The sequence below is a fragment of the Blastomyces gilchristii genome, assembly GCF_000003855.2.
Source record: "Blastomyces gilchristii SLH14081 genomic scaffold supercont1.23, whole genome shotgun sequence".
NCBI lineage: Eukaryota > Fungi > Ascomycota > Eurotiomycetes > Onygenales > Ajellomycetaceae > Blastomyces > Blastomyces gilchristii.
The window spans coordinates 198,918-218,031 of NW_003101659.1; the positions used below are offsets into that span (position 1 = coordinate 198,918).

General features: G+C 48.7%; 8 protein-coding genes and 1 non-coding gene across 9 annotated transcripts; 1 reads left to right on the forward strand and 8 right to left on the reverse strand.

Moving 5' to 3' along the window:
* Positions 1-107: 107 nt before the first annotated feature.
* Positions 108-1,757, reverse strand: BDBG_08265 (murein transglycosylase). The gene is made up of 2 exons (XM_002621188.2): positions 467-1,757; positions 108-403 (listed from the first exon to the last, which is right to left on the reverse strand). The coding sequence occupies exons 1-2, from the start codon at positions 1,273-1,275 to the stop codon at positions 127-129; spliced, it is 1,086 nt and encodes a 361-aa protein (XP_002621234.1). The 5' UTR covers positions 1,276-1,757; the 3' UTR covers positions 108-126.
* A 714-nt stretch (positions 1,758-2,471) lies between these two features.
* BDBG_17734 lies at positions 2,472-2,564 on the reverse strand. The gene has a single exon. It is a non-coding gene; the product is annotated as a tRNA-Asp (tRNA).
* A 46-nt stretch (positions 2,565-2,610) lies between these two features.
* BDBG_08266 (microfibrillar-associated protein MfaP1) lies at positions 2,611-4,957 on the reverse strand. Its single transcript, XM_002621189.2, has one exon. It carries the CDS (start codon positions 4,793-4,795, stop codon positions 3,266-3,268), a length of 1,530 nt encoding a protein of 509 aa, XP_002621235.1. The 5' UTR covers positions 4,796-4,957; the 3' UTR covers positions 2,611-3,265.
* A 1,098-nt stretch (positions 4,958-6,055) lies between these two features.
* Positions 6,056-6,899, reverse strand: BDBG_08267 (BET3 family protein; the record flags this gene model as incomplete). The annotated part of the gene is made up of 2 exons (XM_002621190.1): positions 6,056-6,539; positions 6,637-6,899. 2 exons carry the CDS (start codon positions 6,897-6,899, stop codon positions 6,056-6,058), a joined length of 747 nt encoding a protein of 248 aa, XP_002621236.1.
* Positions 6,900-7,442: 543 nt separating this feature from the next.
* BDBG_08268 (serine/threonine protein kinase) lies at positions 7,443-9,305 on the reverse strand (the record flags this gene model as incomplete). The annotated part of the gene is made up of 5 exons (XM_031723488.1): positions 7,443-7,635; positions 7,723-7,999; positions 8,092-9,022; positions 9,119-9,166; positions 9,264-9,305. 5 exons carry the CDS (start codon positions 9,303-9,305, stop codon positions 7,443-7,445), a joined length of 1,491 nt encoding a protein of 496 aa, XP_031580665.1.
* Positions 9,306-10,130: 825 nt separating this feature from the next.
* On the forward strand, positions 10,131-11,352 carry BDBG_08269 (uncharacterized protein; the record flags this gene model as incomplete). Its single annotated transcript, XM_031723489.1, has 3 exons — positions 10,131-10,647; positions 10,848-10,963; positions 11,164-11,352. 3 exons carry the CDS (start codon positions 10,131-10,133, stop codon positions 11,350-11,352), a joined length of 822 nt encoding a protein of 273 aa, XP_031580666.1.
* Positions 11,353-12,477: 1,125 nt separating this feature from the next.
* On the reverse strand, positions 12,478-13,945 carry BDBG_08270 (cytochrome P450; the record flags this gene model as incomplete). Its single annotated transcript, XM_031723490.1, has 4 exons — positions 13,632-13,945; positions 13,452-13,536; positions 13,259-13,394; positions 12,478-13,194 (listed from the first exon to the last, which is right to left on the reverse strand). The coding sequence occupies exons 1-4, from the start codon at positions 13,885-13,887 to the stop codon at positions 12,478-12,480; spliced, it is 1,194 nt and encodes a 397-aa protein (XP_031580667.1). The 5' UTR covers positions 13,888-13,945.
* Positions 13,946-16,401: 2,456 nt separating this feature from the next.
* Positions 16,402-17,004, reverse strand: BDBG_17735 (uncharacterized protein; the record flags this gene model as incomplete). Its single annotated transcript, XM_031725386.1, has 1 exon — positions 16,402-17,004. The coding sequence occupies one exon, from the start codon at positions 17,002-17,004 to the stop codon at positions 16,402-16,404; it is 603 nt and encodes a 200-aa protein (XP_031580668.1).
* Positions 17,005-17,059: 55 nt separating this feature from the next.
* Positions 17,060-17,515, reverse strand: BDBG_17736 (uncharacterized protein; the record flags this gene model as incomplete). The annotated part of the gene is made up of 1 exon (XM_031725387.1): positions 17,060-17,515. Exon 1 carries the CDS (start codon positions 17,396-17,398, stop codon positions 17,060-17,062), a length of 339 nt encoding a protein of 112 aa, XP_031580669.1. The 5' UTR covers positions 17,399-17,515.
* Between the last annotated feature and the right edge of the window lie 1,599 nt (positions 17,516-19,114).

Below are 19,114 nucleotides of genomic sequence, written 5' to 3' on the forward strand. Positions count from 1 at the left end.
ATGATTAAGATGTCAAAGGGGAAAAAGGGGAAAAACCGTTTGCCTCCACACCACAGTGGAAAAAGGAGAAGGATTAAAAAAAAAAAAAAAAAAATAAAAAATAAAAAATAAAAAAATACACTATCATTAAATTTGTTGATAGTGCCCCTTCTTCCACCGCGTCTGCATCGTGATCATATCATTTTGTTCCGAGGTGAATCTGCTTTCCTGGAGAGCATTTTCCCTGCGGCCTGCTCTCCGTTGCTTGACGCAGCAAAATATGAGGACGAGAAAAGCGACGAGGGCAACTCCGCCGGCGGAGGCGTAAACGGCTATCTTTGCACCGCTGGGGAGCTCACGCCATTTCTGCCCGAGGGATTTTGGGGGAGGCTTGTGGGCTTCTTCGGCGAGGTAGGAAGTGCCACTGTGTGATGTTAGTTAGATATTAGTTCTCCGTTTTTTTTCAGGGATGTAGTTTTAAACGTACTTGTGAATTTTGATACTTTCCCAGGAGCCCGATCTATCAGTGTATTCATACTCCTTGCCGGTTGAGTAGTCATCGACCCTGAGTTTTTTCACGGTCATGAAAAATGGAACTTTGCTGTAATCGACCTCCCCACCAGCCCATTCGATGGTTCCCTTTTCGTTCTGCTTGTCGCCAGCGGGCCAGATACCCAGTCGCACAGTCATGGGTGTTTGCGGGTAATTCTTCCCACCCAGCGCCTCGTCGTAGGTAACGGTACGGAGCAATTCACCGTCGATCCACCATTGCAGTCGCTCCACAGTCCAGTCGATCGTATAATTATGAAACTTCTCCATAGGCGCATCCATCTCATGAATACCACCACGACCACCTAGAGTCCTATTTCCCTTTCCGAAGTAGTTTGTTTGGACATGCGTAGTATCGCCGCCCAACCACTCCCAGTCGATTTCATCGAGGTCCTCTGACTGGAGCACGATGCTGCTGACCACGCCGGTGCCATAGGCGGCTTTCATGATGACCTCTAGCCGGCCAAAGAAGATGTAGAAGTGGGATTGGATGGTTGGGGATTGGAGTCTTTCTTTGATTGCGAAGCTGGTGCCGAGGTCCTCGATGTAGTCGAGTTTACCGTTAGTGATGTTCCAAATGACTTCATTAAGGGTGTTTGTAAAGTTGGCTTGATAGGTGGTTCCCAGGGCTGGGTTCCGGGGACAGTCGTCCCTCTCGAGGGGATTGCAGGCTGTCCATGTTTGGGCTGTGACGGAGGAGAAGAGCAGAGAAGCGAACAAAGTCGCTATAAGCAGGAGGGAGGGCATTGTCAGTGGAGCAAAAGTGGCATGAAACAGTAAGTAAGTGATCGTCTGTAGCAAAATCAAGTCCTAATGAGTGAATGGATCAATGAATGAATGAATGAATGAATGAATGAATTGATGAGCGATTTTATTTCAACAAGTTGCCTGGTATCTCGTCCATGAAAGAGTGAAGTGAACAACCACACAGCCAGAGAGAATGCGACTAAAATGAACGACAGACCCCACCACCACCGGGGAGAGGGTGGAATTGAGGCAAAGGCGCGATGCGAGGAGCAACGCAGGGAGAGAGCGTGTGTGCGGTTGCGTTGCGTGTATGTGTGGGTTGGTGAGTGGTTGTTGTGAGGAGGAGCAGAAAGAGGAGAAAGGGGAGATACAACCGAGTCCTCTTTTAGTTCTCTTAGCGCGCTGAAGAAAAGCCAACTGGGCCAAACCCGTCTCAAAACGGACGGAGACGGCGCCTGATTGGCTGCGCAGGTCAACCGCCAGGGGCAGATCTGTGACAAGTGGCTCAGTTCCGGCTGCAGAGTGGTCTGTCCGGGGCAGGAACCTCGGGACTGAAACAACGCTAGGCTGGAACAGATTTAGCGTTGTCACTAGCGCGGGCCATATAATCTGGTGACAGGCTAGAAGCGGGAAGAGGCGCGCGGGATTAACCTAATCTAGGACTAGCTAGCCCGATAATATAACACGCTAGGCCTGCCCTGGACTAGAGGACAATGCATCATGCTGATGTCAGCAAGGATTGAGAAACGCCGGATAGCTTGTAAACTAGCACAGCCACACAGTCAGGTGGCTTGTAGTCAGGGCAGTTTGACAGGCAGGGTTGTCCTTCAATATCATTGGCTCTTTGTTTGCGTGAAACAGCGGGCTACATCGCTGGAAGGTTATAAAGATGAAGCTAGCTGACAACAATAATATTAAAATGTCAGAACTGGGCAGATGGTTTCGAAAAAGCAGAGAACATCTGTCAGAGAATCAAAAAATTTACTTGCCAAGGTTTATGAAGCTAGTCAAACCTGAGGCGCGTGCTGGTTCGGGTCCTTGGGTTACACAAACTTTTAATTCAAGATAATGAATAATGTTCGCTATTCAGATATTTTGCAACTTCAGAAGCTCTAAAGAAAATTCTCGAGAAGGGAGTCCAATCTGGAACCAAAGCAAATAAGAAAATTTTTCAAAAAAAATGACGAAAATAAAATCTCCCCGACAGGGAATCGAACCCTGGTCTCCCGCGCTCGTCAGTCCACAAACTGAATGACAAGCGGAAATCATCACCACTAGACCATCGAGGATATTTGGATGGTTAGCCGGGGCTATGACCGACTGATCCAAATCCCTCCGGCCCGGCATTTCAATCTTGCGGGTCAGGGTAAACCACCACCCCCACATGATAGTCGCCATGAAATATGATATTTATTGTTGTGACTGGGCTAACATCATGCCATTAGACAATATTTAATATTAGTAGAAAGCCTTGATCCCGGGTGCCTCTTTTTATCAGTTGCAGAAGGCTGGAATCTGCCACTTCACCAGCTGCATAATCACGGATCTACATACATATATCCACTGCTGATATCGGCTGACAGTGACAGCTATATATATGTTGTCCTGCATTTACGTTCAGTAGTACCACATATAGACATTTCCACAGGGAAATACTATCACCAAGTTGGATTTGGATGGAAATCGTAGTTCGCGAGCCATTTAATTTGTGTTTCATAGTGTTCAGGGGGGGGAGGGTATATGTGCAAATATTTCCATTTCTCGATTGAAGAAGGAAGGCGTGCGAAAGGTAAAAAACAAAAAAGTTAAAAAAGGATTGCCATGTCATGTCCCTATATAATACAGATCCAAACAATTTCCCCGTGAAAGATGACACGAAGATGCTAAATTACAATAGGAACCAAACTCCGTTAAAATGCATATACCGTGAATCACAACCTGCAAGCTTGATTTCCTGTACGGGGAATACATAAAAAAGGCATTGTATGTTTCAGGCAACAGAATCCACCCGACGCCGTTTATCTCGGTCCTGGTAAGGCGACGGACTTCGCTTTCTTCTGTACCTGTCGTCGTCACGGTAGCGGTCCCTGCGTCGTGGAGATCTGGGCGGGGACCTGGATCGTGAGGGGGAACGCCGCCGTGATCGCACTCTTGACCTCGATCTTGACCTTGATCTTGATTCAGACCGTTGCCGTGGCGGTGACCGTGACCGTGACCGTTGCCGGTGTCGTGGTCGATCTCTAATGGCGCTGGAATTAGCACCCGTAGGACCGGATGGCTTATCCCTATCCCCATCGCGCTGGTCGGGCAGGAATCTATCATCGGTGATCCCAAACCGTGCGGCGTTGTTCGATGCTACTGAGCGGTTGTATCCATCCACTCCCCAGCGCCCTGTGTCTTCTGTTCTCAAATCTCGATACTTCGTCCTGCCCTTTCGACCAATCTTGGTTACATCTCTGACTTGTAGGTATTGCGGCAACGCTTCACGATTCTTAACCTCATCCATAAATCGGCTTCCCATGAGATCGCGACGATCCAGCCCTGTAGCCTCCAGGTCTTCCTGAAAGAATGCCCCCTTGTGAAAATATCGTTGCATAAATCCAGCTTTCCCCCTTCCGGCTTCGCGCTCTTCCTTTTGTTGCGACAGGAACTCGCGGTCCTCACGCTCTCGTTCTTCAGCGGTGAGGTTTCGACGACGCTCGATCTCCTCGCGCTCCTTCTCTACCTGCTCGATGACTTCACGCTCACGCTTGACACGCTTCAACTCTCGCAGTTTCCACGCGGCAAGCTCAGCAGCCGGGTCTAGCCCATCAGTATCGTCTATTTGCTCTTCGTTCTCGCCTTCAACGTTCTCATCGTCGTCCCACGATTTCTTCCCCGCCGCGCGCTCTGCAGCCTCTTTCTCCAGTTGGTCCCGAATCAAAAGGTCGGCTTTCTCCTGTCTTCGAGCGCTTTCCGCTTCGTTTTCTGCAGTCGGATCTGCAGTGGAGGAACCCGGAGCTGGAGTTGACGATTCCTTCCGCTGACTCTTTTTGATAAAGGTAGGCCGAAGTAATACCCGCCTAGGGGCTTCGTCTTCCGAGCTTGATTCCTCTTCTTCCTCCTCCTCTTCACTCTCCTCTTCACTTTCCTCCTCCTCACTCCCACTAGCTTGATCCCCTTCTGCACGCGCCCCACGACCGGCCACCTTCACATCTTCCCCATCTTCCTCCTCATCGGTGACGAAGCCTGCCTCATCCTCGCTTTCCTCTTCTAGCTTCACGCCTTGAACTCCGCTGGTGATTTTCGACGTGGCGCCTGCCGGGAAGGATGTCGCCTTCGGCGGAGGCGCTCTCCGCTGTTCCCTTCGTAGCCTCTCCCGCTCTCGTCGCCGCTCTACTTCCTCATTGATTTCCTCTTCTTCATCCTCTTCTTCTTCTGAAGACGGCTCTTCGGCAATTGGTTTTCCCGGTCGATAGCGTTGTGGTCTCTGCGGATTCGCGGTCATGCGACCCCGAGACGACGGGAACGGAGGCGGCATGGTGGGTCGTGCGTGAACGGATGACTTACGTAGAGTAGTCTTAGGTGGGAGCCATTATCAAGATGGTACAGTACAGTGAACAGAAACTATGCCGCACGAGTCGAGGGATGCAGGTGAAAGCGATGATGTCGTTGGTACCTATTCCGGAAAAATATATTTTCCGGAATCCCTATACAAAAATTACATTACACTCCCCAAACTTACGCGCAAGATTCTCGTAGTTAGATTCCCCACATATAGCTACGGAGTATTTAAATATAGAGTAATCAATGCCATGTTGATAATACGAATAAATCCTGCTATGTCAAATCTCCGGTTGTTCTTTTAAACTGGATGGAATGTTAAGGGGTGGAGCATGAAAAGAATAATCGAACTTTGATAGATAATAACCACCATTCTAACTCATCACACATTCGGTGTGCCATACTTACTGAAAGCCTCGTCACTGCACAATATCATCCAAAATAAGGTGCGGTTCTGGGGTAGATCTACCTGCCCTTTGTACCACAATTGCCCATCGTCTGGACCTGCTACCAACCGGGGCTTGTTAAGTTGCAAGGTCAATGTACATAACTTGGTAACACCAGTTTTCATTGTCAGTGGCGCTTCAGACGCCAGCTCCAAGTCTCATAGCTTCGTCTAGCATGTAACCATTCATGCATAAGGATGCGCTCTCTGGAGACCGTTAAATCATCCTCGCAAAAGACGACAGTGGCGCAAAGATTGAGGAGCGCGTATGAACGGATCGCAAACCGAGTTAGCTGCCTTTGGGAATTTCTCGTATCTGCGTCATGATGCGGATTAGAGTCGTATCCGAGAGAGACTGAGCGTACTCGTCAAGTTTTTTGTAGGTAGTTTAGTAGCTTACTGAGCCTAGATAGCCGCGGGCAAATCCACTGCATAAGGCGTAAATAGGATAAAAGCGCGGATAACGAAAAAGTATGTGGTATCTCCACTATTTTCATTAGCTGCATAGACGATATAAATACCCTCTCGAGCGACGCCAATCCATATAGTAGTGGCTTAACAAGGAAGTAGCGCACCCACAAACGCCACGAACTCGTAGAAAAGGGCACGGACAAACGACAGTAAGATCGACAGAGAAAAGTAGCAACCGGGCGGGGAAGAGAGAATAAACTCCTGGCCAAAGCAGTGGAACATGCCAAACAAACTCCAGTACATGTACATGTACGACGAACCCCTCCCTCAAACTCGTAAATCATTCTCCATCCGGTAAAAAGGAAAAAAAGAAAAAAAAATTTACTTCACGCCCGCTCTTTCTAACATCTTCTCCCTCTCCATGACACTCTCTCCAAACCGTACCAGAAACACTGTCCGGCTCGGCCACATCTCATTCCCCTGATTATGAGCTGACACCTTTGCCTCAAAACCACACCCATCGCAGACCCCTTCAATTATCCCGGCCACATACGCTGCACAATTCAGCATATTCATCTCACGAGGCACAGATATATATGTGTTGACTAGCGGGTCGTTGTCAGTGATCATATATTCATTTGGTGTGGCTGGAGACACAGAGTGCTCTAGAGCATCTGCTGGGCGGGAGAAGAGGAGACGCCAGAGAGGGCCATGTATTAGATGGAGAAGGGGGAGGATGCGAAGGGGTCTGGTAGGCTGGGTGCCTGATGAGGACGTGAGACCGCCGGATGAGGAGCTGGAAAGGGAGCGGTAGAGGAGAAGATCAAGGAGACGGAGACCTAGCGGGTAGCCTTGCTCGTTGAGGCTGGAGGATTGCAATGTATGGGTGGTTAGTCGGGGTTCTACTAGGGATATTGGAGGATGGTCCTGTTAATGGGCACGAGGGGTATATATACACCTACCGCCTCTCCAGGTCCTGTATTCCCGTCACACGACGCTGAGCATATATGACCATCTCTGAAAAAAGGTAAGCGAAGCTTGCTTTGCTGAGCTCCGAATTGCGGGTTCGGTTAAGATTCCGGTCGTAAATAGTTTTCTTGTTCGAAGGGACGCGCAGCCCCGTAGGCTGGGGTGTGCTTCTCGACCGGAGCTTTTCCTGTGACTCCCCGACATTGTTGGCCGTGCTTGTGGAGGAGGTATGTGTGTGTTTGGTGGGAGATGCCATGTTATCGGAGGACGAAGGGGAGTAGGGAGAGTAGTCCCGTGCGGACGACAGTGGTGTCCTGGAAAATGGCTATATCACGGCTATTGGGATGTTGCGACTGAGACCATAGCAATACGATTGTTTAACGTGATTGCAGGAAAAATAAATTTCTTGTTCGTAAGGCCTTCCCTTGCTTTTGTCTGTTGAGCTCTGGTTAAATGTTATCGATCTCTGGCCGCCCAATGAAGCTCAACGACAAGATGTACCATTATACGGTGGGCCGTTAGGACACATGCGCAGTCCGCCTTCCCTACAAATAAATTACTTCGTATATTCATTCTCTTTTTAATTATTTGTGTGCTGCAACTATACCACATAGAATCCAGATCCCCAACAATATTAGTTAATTGTTGCCCCCTTCCATACCCAGCTAAGGGTTTATATTGTCTATACCTCGCTAATATTGTGTACGCCGATAGAAAGTACTATTGTGGTTAAGGGTTTCTTCGTAAATGTACAGTTAGAGAACCTGGAGGTGCTTCTATGCCTAGGTCTGTAAAATTTTCACAACTTTCCTTTGTCACCATCGCAGCCCTTAGTTAGATCATAACCTTTTTGCTTTTGCCGCGAATTCCAATTCAGCGTCCTTGAGATGCTCTGTATCCAGTCATGACTGCGGGCTGCGGACGGAGTAACGCAGGCAAAGGGGTATCTTGAAGCCGAAATTGTGACGTAGTCCCCGGGACATAATTCCATTCTGTTATGAAGTTAGCCATCTTGAGAGACCTTTTGCTTCGCTGGATTCTGTTCATTGAAACAACTTTATCCTGGGGGCAAATCTCACCGTTCGCGCCCATCGAAGCCAGCCCACGAGCTAGCTCTTGCGTTGTAGGGCACTCCCACTCTGAGGACGATGGTATCGGGTAATATAATGGGCCGGAAATTTAGAGTATGCGCACATATGGCGGTAAGAAGGATAACGGGGTTTTCAGGATGCGACAGTGAGCCACCAGCAGCAAGGTTGTATGCTGTTGAACCCGTCGGGGTCGCAACGCATACACCGTCCGCTTGTACGGAAGTAAAATGTTCATCATCACCAAATATTTCGATTGATGACATTGCTAAATAAATGGTTATTAAATGGCTCCAGGAGAGAGAAATGAAAGTTTTAGGGGGAGGTAGAGAGAAGAGAAATCATAGAGTGCATGCGTACTGGGATTTGGTCCTCGATCAATGACAACATCGTTCAATATTTGGAACATTGTGTCGGGGCGATGTGTTGTATCATCATCCGATTCTTCTCCAATTAACTCTTCCACTAAATCCCTCTGTCCTTCCTGATTGGGTCGCGGCCTGCTCCGCATGATAGTGCATTCGAACCTCGACCTGAGGCTTACTGTGACACCATCGCGAAAGGCCGTCTCAAGCGTCGATTGATAGTGTTCAAAGTCAAAGTTGGTGAGAAACCCTAGCGAGCCAAGCGCAAAGGACAGGACCGGGGGAACCACCTGCTGGAAGAGCCAGCTTCCATATAAAACCGTGCCATCACCTCCTAACGTGACTATAAAATCAAACGTTTGTGGCTTCTTCTTCACAAGATCTAGATCCCAAAATTTTAATCTTCCTTTCGCAGATGGCTCCTCCTCATACAGCCCCGCAGCGTCAAATTCTTTCTCATCTTCTAGTCTCTTCTCGACATAAATTGTGTATGGCTGGTCCCGGTCCTTTGATAAAAGCCACCGGGCGACTCTTCTCGTCAGAAGCACAAGGCATTGCTCTTGTGGTTTCGTAAGGATGAACACAGTCTTGACATCTAGCTTCATTTTAACGCTCCCAAGCTTTTTAGATAGTGCCCGAACATTCCACGCCATGTCTGAAAGTTGCCTTTTGGTCAAGAGGCGGGATTGTGTTATGCGAGGAGGTAGGGAATCATCCAACTGTGAAGAAGGCAATTTTGACGAGTCTTTCGTTTCGTTGGTTTCGCTAACTCGACCGAGTCGGCGCGCCTGTGGTTGGCTGAGCAGGGCGTGGACGAAACACGCAGAATCGCTCCGCTGGTCTGCATGGCGACGTGAAAGCCTGGGAGTATCGGCAGAGACTATGGAGGATTTACGAACATGTCCAGCATCTTGGTCGAAGACAACCTTCAAATCAAGCAGGGGTTAGTATACGTACGGGACGACCCCCTGCGATGCAGGCGGGCGTTCAGAGCTTTGGCGGCAGAAGTTGCAACTATTTACCTCAAGCCGGGTGTGCAATTCCGGTTCACTGTTGGAGTCGCCCGAATTCTCCATGGCAAATGCGTTAGATGTATGGTTTAGGTGGAGTGAAGATGAGCAAGTTATAGCGAGGTCTGTCTGCAACCTGGGGAAGAAGACCACTTACATCATCGGTAGCCCTCACGTCGACTGGGACGCCACTTGCCATGATGAATAGATTCGCAAGTGGGCTACTTATCATAGGACCAAATCGATTATGCTTTGATGGTTGTGTGGAGCCATTTAGTTCGCGGTGACGAGCAGCTTCAATAAATATTAAAAGTTCTTGAATCTTGAGTCGGTAGTTATTATAGCCTCATCGCCACAAGCGAGGACAAAATATTGCCCTGGCAAACCTTGACCTCCGCCCTTCGGCGGAAGAGTTTTAAACTTACCGCTTGTTACCAGAAGCAGTCAATTATGTTCAGTTCAACCAATTGTTTAAGAAGTTGACAATGATTCCAGCTCATGACTGGTTGTTTGTTAGATCGCTGACCGACAGTCTCCTCTGTTTGGCTGCTAAATATCTAGCGCTTCTGATGGTAGCTATTTTACGAAACACCGAGGCACGGAGTTTATTTATCTGAACCGCTCCATTGTATCTCGCGAACGATGTGTACGGCCATTTGCTGGCGCGCGAGGCTGTCTGAGAGAGTGTCCTGCGGGGGAACTCCAGCTCATCTCTCCCGCTTCAACATTATGGCCGTGCTGTTGATGGCGAGCCCGATGTTTCACATATAATTGAAAAGTCGACCAGCAATGGCCTCACAAACTATTGAAAGACTCCCTCCTGAGCTGTTGATACACTGCTGTCCGTATCTCAAAGGATCTATCGTGGACATCCAGAACCTCCGCCTCACGTCGAAGTGTCTGTCTCTGTAACGCCAGTTCGCTTTTCCTTTTTGATACATTGACTGTCAGGATCACCACGAAATCCTTATTGGCGCTGGAAGCAGTCTCAAATCACACTATTTTCCACAAGTCCATCACCACCATGGAGTTATCTCTATGTTTCTACGGAGACATCCAGGACGAACCAACGAAGGACGGCCTTAAATCTGAGTGCGACCGCCGCTTCCGGTCAATTGGGCTGACAATTACAAGAATCTTTAACTCAACACGAAGAACTGCGGAGGAGCTAGAACTATTCAACAGAATTCAAGCTCGACTCTCTGACATGAGGTTCGCTTTGGACTCTCTATACCCGGGGGCAATAGAAGATCGTCCTCCCTCCTTAAGCTCCGCACATATCCGGATGATGGCAAATACTTTTGACGTATATAACACTCGTTTTGTGGATCAACAAGCTGTTATTAAACGTGGTAGTCATCTAAAGCGGATAGGCGCTGCTCTGTCCAAGTTCCGCCGTCCACTCTCTTTTGAAATTTTTGGGAACATCGAAGTACTAAATGAGATCGACTGCAGAAGTTGTTCGATGGCAACGATCATGGAGTGGCTAAATTCGGATGAAATATGTTCGGATATCGTTTTAGACGTTCTGGAATCTCGAGGTCAGTCCTTGGCGTTCAGCAAAGAACCGCGCGGACATTCAAAGGGATTTTCGTTTAGCTTTCCAAGCACGAAATATTTCCATCCCGCCTCACTGTCAAGTTGGACGCTCCTAAACGTCTACACTTCTTTCAACCGAGTCAAGTTCAACACGATGCCACTAGGAGCATCGTACAGAGGGCGGAACACTTGTCCTTTGCAGTACGTTGGTGGTCGAAGCAGAACCTTGAATTCGGCGTCGTTATACCTGCTGAGCAGCATTACGAGGAGATGCAACACCTTGCTAGTTTAACGACGGCCTTTCTCAATACGGAGAGTGTACGTTCCGTGAATCTGGATATCTATATTATTCCCTCCATAGCGATCCGCCGTATATTAGCCTGGACGAGTTGCTTCCTGATTGCGAGTGGCCACAGCTGCAGGCACTTTCGCTCACTGGTGTGTCACTGGTGTGCCGTTCCATGAGCGAGAACTCTGGAAGATAGTAGACCCCATTCGAAGCTCTTTAAAGATACTAGACATGGACGGGCTGCAAATTCTCAACGGAAGCTGGAGAAATGCATTTCGAATTCTGCGTGGACTGGATAACCTGGAAGAAGTATCGTGCAGGTGGCCTAGTGGCGGAGAGTATGGAACTGGCTCCTACGAGGATGGTTTGGTATTTCGCTTCTCTGAAAACGCGGTTTGCCAATATCTTCTCAAAGTAAAAGACGCTGAGAACCCTTTTGGGTAGGGTCTGCTTTGTCGTGCTGTGGTCAAACCAGGTTAAACAAATTACCCTAGATAAGAAGAGAAAAGAGGGGAAAAAAGGGGGAAAAGGGGACAAGAAAAGAAAATATAGAAAATAAATAATCGATCCTCAGCAGGTTACTTAATAGCATGGGAGTTTTGACGCGAAATCACGCAGACACACATATCATTCAACAAAACCGATGTTCACGGGGAGTTCCCATCTGGGTGGCAGAATCCGGATCTCGTTGACGCTCCCAGAAGATACAGAGTGGCCAGTAGGCCACCTGTTGACCGACAATCTAGACGAGCATTCTTCCGAGACTGTTTGCCTCCTGGGCAGACGGGGTCAGTTCAAATGGATGGGCAGTTATTTTTAACTCCAAGCCCAATCACCAGCCCCTCCTGCGAACGAAAGTGTATATAATCAATGCAACACTTTCACCATCCCGTCTCTGCGCAGAACAGGAAAACTTGGTGGCTCTTTTTGTCGTTTGTGCTCTGCATTCTCTGGGAGTTTCTCGGACTTTGTCAGGGCAATTTTACAGGGAACCAAATGTCGAGTTGTACAGGAGAAGCTAGAAACCAAGCAATGATAGAGTCACACAACCGGGCTTCCTCGCATGACACTTTGCCTCACTTTGTTCTGAGCCGCTTGGACACCCCTGGATGCCGAAATTCGTCCTATACTGAATATACTAGCTTGGCAAAAATGCATCTGATTCTGGGAGAGGATGGTTTTAAGAACAGGTTCATGGAGAGTTACTGAGGATAGAATGAGATGTTATATTCCATCTTACATTGGCCAAAAGGTTAGCGAGGTGTAGAGAGCTGGGATGACAGCTTCTTTTCATTTTTCGAATGCGCATGATGGTTTGGGAGTATCGAACTAGGGTAGAGGTATGTACATGTACATTCTTCTGTTTCACTACACTAACTGTTCTGTACATACTTGGACACTGATGACCACCTCAGCAATAGATTGCCAAAAATGATATCTCACTTCAAAGATAGCAGTGATTGTTCACACTTTCGCACAGCCTATAAGGGGCAAGCAAGCAACATCACACCAACAAGTTGCCTGCTCTTATACAGTCCCTCAACTAAGTAGCCTTGCGTTTTCTTAGGGTGATCAGGGATCTGCCGCAGGGTTCAACTAAAGTCACTTTCCGGACTCCCGGAGGTCGCTGATCCACTCGAACGAAGTCATATTCAAGGAGAAGATGCGAAAAGGCAAGCTTTTGAAGGCTAGCAGCGAACCATCGCCCAGGACAGGCAGGATGTCCGAGACCGAAGTTGAGGAACTCTGGGGAGCTTGTCGTTATCTTGGGCTTTGCTGGATCCCGGAGGGAGCGCTTGGGGTCAAAGCCGCTAGGGTAGTTGTCTTTATCCCTCTGGATAGCTTTGAGCGGAGCCGCAAGGGTGGTGCCTTGAGGGACATGCAAACCGTTGGAAAAGGTGAAGCCCTCCTTGCTCATAATTGTTCGCTCGAGGCCAACCTCGCCGATGGGATTTGCGCGAAGACTCTTTCTGATGAAAGAATCCATGACGTCCAGCCTCTTGATATAGTCATAAGACCATGGGTCGCCTTTTGCGAGTTCCCTGTTGATTTCTTCGCAGAGGTCTGCGACAGTCTCCTCAAAAACCCCTTTAGGAAGAGAGATCAGATCATAGATACAATTGGTCGTTATGAGGGTGTTAGAGTATGACTGCAGGAAGTTGAAGGCCAAGAGCCGACTAACAATCTGCATCGGGTCATACTCTATATATGAGTGTTTTTCCCTGCGAGCTGCTACAATGGCTTGGCTCAGGAGGTCATTCTTCAACGGTGAATTAGTTGACCCTTTTCGAGAGAGGCAAAATAATTCATCTGAACAATCTTACCGGCAGGTCGGCCTCGATACCCTTCCCCTCAGCGGTTTCAAGGATCCGCATGCGTTCTTTGATAATGGGCACCGCATGTTTAGCCACAATTTTACGGTCTCGCGAAAGTGAGCGGCGGACTAGCGGAGCTAGCAGACTAAAAAGCAAGTCAGTCAATTTCGTTAGATCGCTATGGAAAGGAGACGGCGCATACGGCCTTAGGAAACGCGGGATAAAACGTATGTACACCGCCCGCGAGAACATATTGACTGCGTAATGAACGGTGGCATCTAGGTATCCTGATTACGACATAGGGGGTAACCAGATATGATTCTGTTGCTCGTACGGGAGAGAAATTTGGTCGCGGTGTCCCACATGTTAATTTTCATCTCACCGTTCTCGTCAAGTTGCGGAAGCAGGACATCATTTAGGGCGCCGACCAGCTCAGTGCTCATCATCTCTATCTTATTACCAAGCTTCTGATAGAGCTCCCTATATACAATAGGCTTTTGGAGGTTGTTATCAAGGATGTTGGCCCCGAACAAACTGTATTTTGGATGCATTACGTCCCGCACGTATTTATTGAACGAGACGATGGCCTCCGGTTGACGCGCATACTCGGCAATAAACTGCCGCGGAAGCAGCATCATAAAACCCGTGTTGGAATGAGGGAAAGGAGTCAGGAATATCTCGCTGCCTGTGTTCCTGACCTGCCCAAGCTCGAAAATGAGCAAAACGATTTATGCCAGTTCGGCGAGAACGACCAGTTCCTGACCTTTTGATACGCCACCTTGAAGAGTGACCCAGCATCGAAAACACAGTCATAGGCCACAGAGAAAAAGTTTCCCAGCCCACGTTCCCCCGTGACCCAGGTGAATCCATCATATTTTGGCGAGAAGGACGCTAACAAGGCTGGTTCCAGAAGGTGCACAAGGCACGCTGCGAAAGTTATCAAGAAGGTGCCGGCCACAGCCTGAAGTAGGAATACGTGCCATGGCTGGGAAAGCCAGCCTGCAATTCCATTTTTTCCGGTTCGATAGTGATAGGGTATTGTGAGAGAAGCAGAATATTCAGCTGGCAGATAAAGGAAGAGAAAACGAAGGCTTCGCCCGGAGGGAAACCGCATCTACTCTCAGAGCTGAAGTTGAAGGGGTCAGACGTTCTCGGGCATATGTAGTTATCGACATGCTGCTTAGCTGCATGCCGGCTACAAAATCCTCACCATCAGAATACTATCCCGCTTCGAAGGAGGGAACGCCATCCCGTTCGAGGAGTTTTCAACCGACTCCGCACCTGAAGCAATGCAACGGGCCCCAACTACCTGATCTCAATGCGCAGGTATATCCCGGAGCAATAATTTAGCGCCACACTCTTATAAATTTATCCTAGGTAGGCGAACACGGCCGCAAACTATGGACCACCACGCTAATTTAGTGCGTGGAGCACCCTGAATACCTCGACGACAAACAAGACTCTCTCATGCTAACTTAGCATCGTAGCACAGTGTTGGTGAGTTCGTGGCGAAATACGGTATCAATTTCCTATAAAAATGCCGGCGATCCTGAGAACGCAAATGCAATTCGGCCTAGGAGGGGAGAATGTGGGTTGGGCTTCTAACAGGGCGGGGATGTCTGTCAAAGCCAGGAAATAAATGCAGAGTGAAGTTTAGGGTGACGTCCAACTGGTTTGGATGCAAGGGGAGTATCTAACCTAAAGATATTTCTGACGTCCGCCAGTCACGAGCGCTAATTATTGCCTACAGTAGGTATTGCTACAGCCTCTGGCAACGTGTGGATTACTCCCAAGACCTCATCCTTTCCTCCCTAGGCGTATCTGCCCTTTCCTATGTATCTACAAGCCCATGGTCAACTAACTAGTAGGGTTTTGTTAGGGCCTTTCATTTATCCTATTGCAATGGGCATCGATAGTGGATAGTGGGACTTTCTTATTTCTCAAAGGGTTTGCACTTCGGCAGGATGGGTCTCGAAAGAAGTGAAAGCACCCTTCATCCACAGGAAGATGGAAGCACTTGTAACTTCCAGAATTGTTATAACTCTTTTCTGCTGTGCTATGTGATATAATGATTCCAAATTCGAGATCGGAAGCCTTGTACAGGCTGCGCTTGATGCCGGCACTGATGGGTTTGGGACATTTGGCACCAGCGATAGGAGCTATCCACACAGCTTGGGGACATCAGTTTCACGGAGCACTACTGTGGTTCATTGGTACAGCATCAGCCCTCGTCGACTGTACGTTCACCAAAAACAAAGGACCCCTCGGGTCCTTGGGTATGAAAATACTGACAATCACTTCCGCTGCTCCAGCGCAGGATGCGTATAAAGACCTACCTCCTTCTTCCAGGCCCCGTGGATATGGAGGCTGTGGATTTATTTCTTATGGGCTATTGTCATTACTTGTACATTTCTCTCTGGCGTGGAGACTTCAATACGGATATATCAATTCTCACTCATCGGTCTTCTCTGGGGCACGCCGTGCATACCGCACTTTTCGGCATCCTCCGGTGTGAGCCTGTCCAAACCCAAGACAGTGGTAAGTCATTATCCCCCATTTCATAGAAGATTTAGCAGCTTACGAAGGCGTAGTTGCGTGAGTGGAAGTCGCTCATTGTGGCCATTTGTATGGGCTGCGTCACATCAGGGTCAAGCATGTTCCATGTTTGCCAGAAGGATGTTCAGTGCAATGATCAGTGTTTCCAAACGCGCAGTCTGTCCTGTACCAGTTCTTCCGTGAGACTACTTGTGATATACGGGATATTGCTGAGGACACGGAGGATGGCATGAAGACACTACCTGTCAGACTCGGCGAGGGGATCACGATGCTCCTGATGAGTGTTGTTGGGATGTTCTTTGATGTACTGCTTACGGGAGGAGTTGGTCCAAGTTTCCAGGTGGCCCCATCCTTAGCTTTCCAGTCAGTTGTTCGGGTTGGCTGCACGATGTGTGTTTACTCTCAGATACTACGATATCCTCGAGAAAACTACTGGGCATGGGGTCTTATGTCAATGTTGGGTTTGGTACCAGTGCTGCCTGCACAGTTGTGTTTGTTGAACTCCAGATAGCTGGATATAGTATAAGAACTAAGATACATTTTAAATATTTTTGCCTCCCCCGGTGCTTTATATAGTTTATGCCTCTGGATCAGGACTATACGTCCCAGTGAGGATGACGGGTTCCAACGGCCTCAAGCAAGGCCCCTTTTAATAAGCCATCTTCACGCACCGGTAAAAGTAAAGGTACAAGCGGGCGGGCCTGTTTGAAGTTCTCACTGGCCCACCTCAAATGCGCTGCAAAAGTTCCAGGGGAAATATCTGCGTCCTTGTTTCTTTCCTCGTCCCAGATTCTAGCCAGATACTCCCTCTGTTCTGTGACAATCCCATGTGATAGTTTCATCGTCGACGACGTATCAAGAATGGCTTGCACAAACTGGCTGGCTTCCTTGTAAGCCTCACCACGCTCCGATCCCTCTTGTCTGCGGCTGAGCATGTCAAACTGCTTCCGCCCGTCCCAATGCGTGAGGTGCTGTACCCAGTATACCTCACTAACGCATTCAAAGAGCAACACCTTCCGTGAAAACCAGGCTGGACCATCCCACGCTATAGTCGGATCCTCGAGGTGGCGGATACGCTCGAGGCAAAACATTTGGATCAAATAGTCGACGTAGTGACCATACTGAAACGCAGGTGCTCTACCGGTTGATGATGGCACCTCATACCGTGGTAGGTGATGAAGCAACTCGTGGGCATACATCCCCTGAGTTCTATCTCTACTTTCCCACAGCTTAAGAAAAGTATCATGCCAGTGCTTAATGCTTAATAGCAATGCAGCCTTTTCTCCCTGCAATAAGCCCATTCCAGAACATGGACATCTCGTCGTTTATGGTCATTCTGAACCCAGCGAGCTCGAAAGGATTCGCAGGATCTTCCAGCTTCTCCCAGAAGAGGTCATCCAGGCTACGGAAGAGCATGAAGCCAACATCGACCCAGATGCCACCGTGCAAGTACAGGAGCGGGAGGCGGACTAAGTCAGCTGCATGAGGTGCAGCATGCGTGCCCGCCATGCGACGCTTGAGGAAGGCCTCTGGAAAGAACTCAGAGGTGTCGGGGATATAGTTAACATAGTGGGTTGGCGAGCCGTCGACCATGTCAAGGACGCGGACAGTCCAAGACTTCCCATGCCGCCGCACCCAGCTGATAATATTGCGCTGGCACCATGGCTTGCAGGCTGCAATTGCCGCGGTCCCAGAATGCCCCAAATGTTTCTCTCTGAATCGGGGTTGACAGGAGTGAAAGTCTGGAGTTCGGCCAATATATCCTCGTCTGAGCGTGAATCCAACAGCGTTGATCCTGAGACTGAACCCATTTTTCGATTGCTAGTGGCGCCTTCTGCAGTGTCAAGGTATTGGGCGGTTTTCCTACGCTCCCGCAGACTGCTATTTCATGTCATGAGCGGTTTCCGACTTGTCTCCTGCGCATGTGGATATGGCAATGGATGTAACATCTACCCCGCAAGGCAGAGTTCTAATTCTTGCCTAGCGGACAAGAAAGGGTGATTTATATACACTTCCTGCATCCTGAATATGCATGCGAGTCAAAAGTTTTCCCCCGAGAGTGGTCAATTTGGAATAGGAGTTGGTCTATTTAGCGCATGGCCCCCAACCGAATACATCAAGGATGCTCAATATCTCTGCTTCTTCTTCTCCCTATGTCTCCACACGCTGGTGTCCATGATCCATGAGTTAATCGAGGGTATGGCGGGAATATAGTTACATAGCCCTCGCTAGGATTTGAAGTATCGCCGCATCGCTTCCTGCTTATCCCTTATTTTTGCTTTGGATACCTTTCTAGATACTCCTAACACCCCCACCGGTGTTTTTTTTTTCTTTTTTTTTTTCTCTTTTTCTCTTCTATTCTATTTCTTTTTAGCGGAGGAGAGGAGGTTAGGAAGCTGCAATCCTTCCTACCATAAGTTTCTCCACTCAGAACGCATCTCAGTTCCCCAGCTGAGAAAATATTGCAATAAAGGGTATCCCAGCCGATGGACACCTGAGCTCTCCTGCTACACCATTGTATAGTAGGACAATGAGCACAGCGAGGAAGAAGTCCGCTTCACCCTACGAGGAAATGTTCGAGGACCACTGTTACCACATTACACCGAGAATTATCCCCAATGCTGGGGCAAAATGTCTGCTTATCCTACCTCGATATCGAAACAAAATTACCCCCCGTCTAAGATCCTAGGCCTTTGAGCCTGAGCCAGAGGATTTTTCCCTCGACAGTGTGTCAGAACTTAGCTTCCCCATTGCTTGTTGATCTGGAACCTAGGCATATCCATGTACGGAGTACTCTTGGTTCAAAAGATGGTGCACAGATGTTCTACCTAGCCTCCAAGCGCACCGGCTAATTTAACTCTTGGTTTCAGATCAGATGGAGATATTACAGCAAGTGTCATATTGGCTTCTTGGCTTAGAAAGATGGATAGGTAAGAGACTACGATTACGGCCGAACGGCTATCAGGCCGTTTGGAAGTCCGTTCGGACCTCTAGCGGAGTTGACCTGCTCAAATAAAGTCGATGTGGAAGACCGAGGGTTGGAGGTGCTTACAGCATAGGGCTAGAGACGAGCAACGTTGGGCTAATTGTCCGCAACGTGTTGGTGGGAATGTCCGGTTCAAGTGGCCCGCATGGGGAGGCAGAATGTTTATTGCAATCGATAGAATCCAATTGCGACAAGTGAGGCCTTTGAATGGAGTCCCAAGGAGACAAGGGCGCATATGGTGACAGCTCGTCGTGTCCCTGGCCCGATTAATGGGGTCCGCAGACCTGGATACGTAGGGTCTGCACCCTTTTTCCTTGCTGCTA

Bases quoted from the DNA above. Each gene is read 5' to 3' on its own strand.
- BDBG_08265 (XM_002621188.2), bottom strand. From the start codon at position 1,275: ATGCCCTCCCTCCTGCTTATAGCGACTTTGTTCGCTTCTCTGCTCTTC. The intron at 404-466 runs GTACGTTTAAAA...AACATCACACAG, and splicing joins GAAAGTATCAAAATTCACAA to TGGCACTTCCTACCTCGCCG.
- BDBG_08266 (XM_002621189.2), bottom strand. From the start codon at position 4,795: ATGCCGCCTCCGTTCCCGTCGTCTCGGGGTCGCATGACCGCGAATCCG.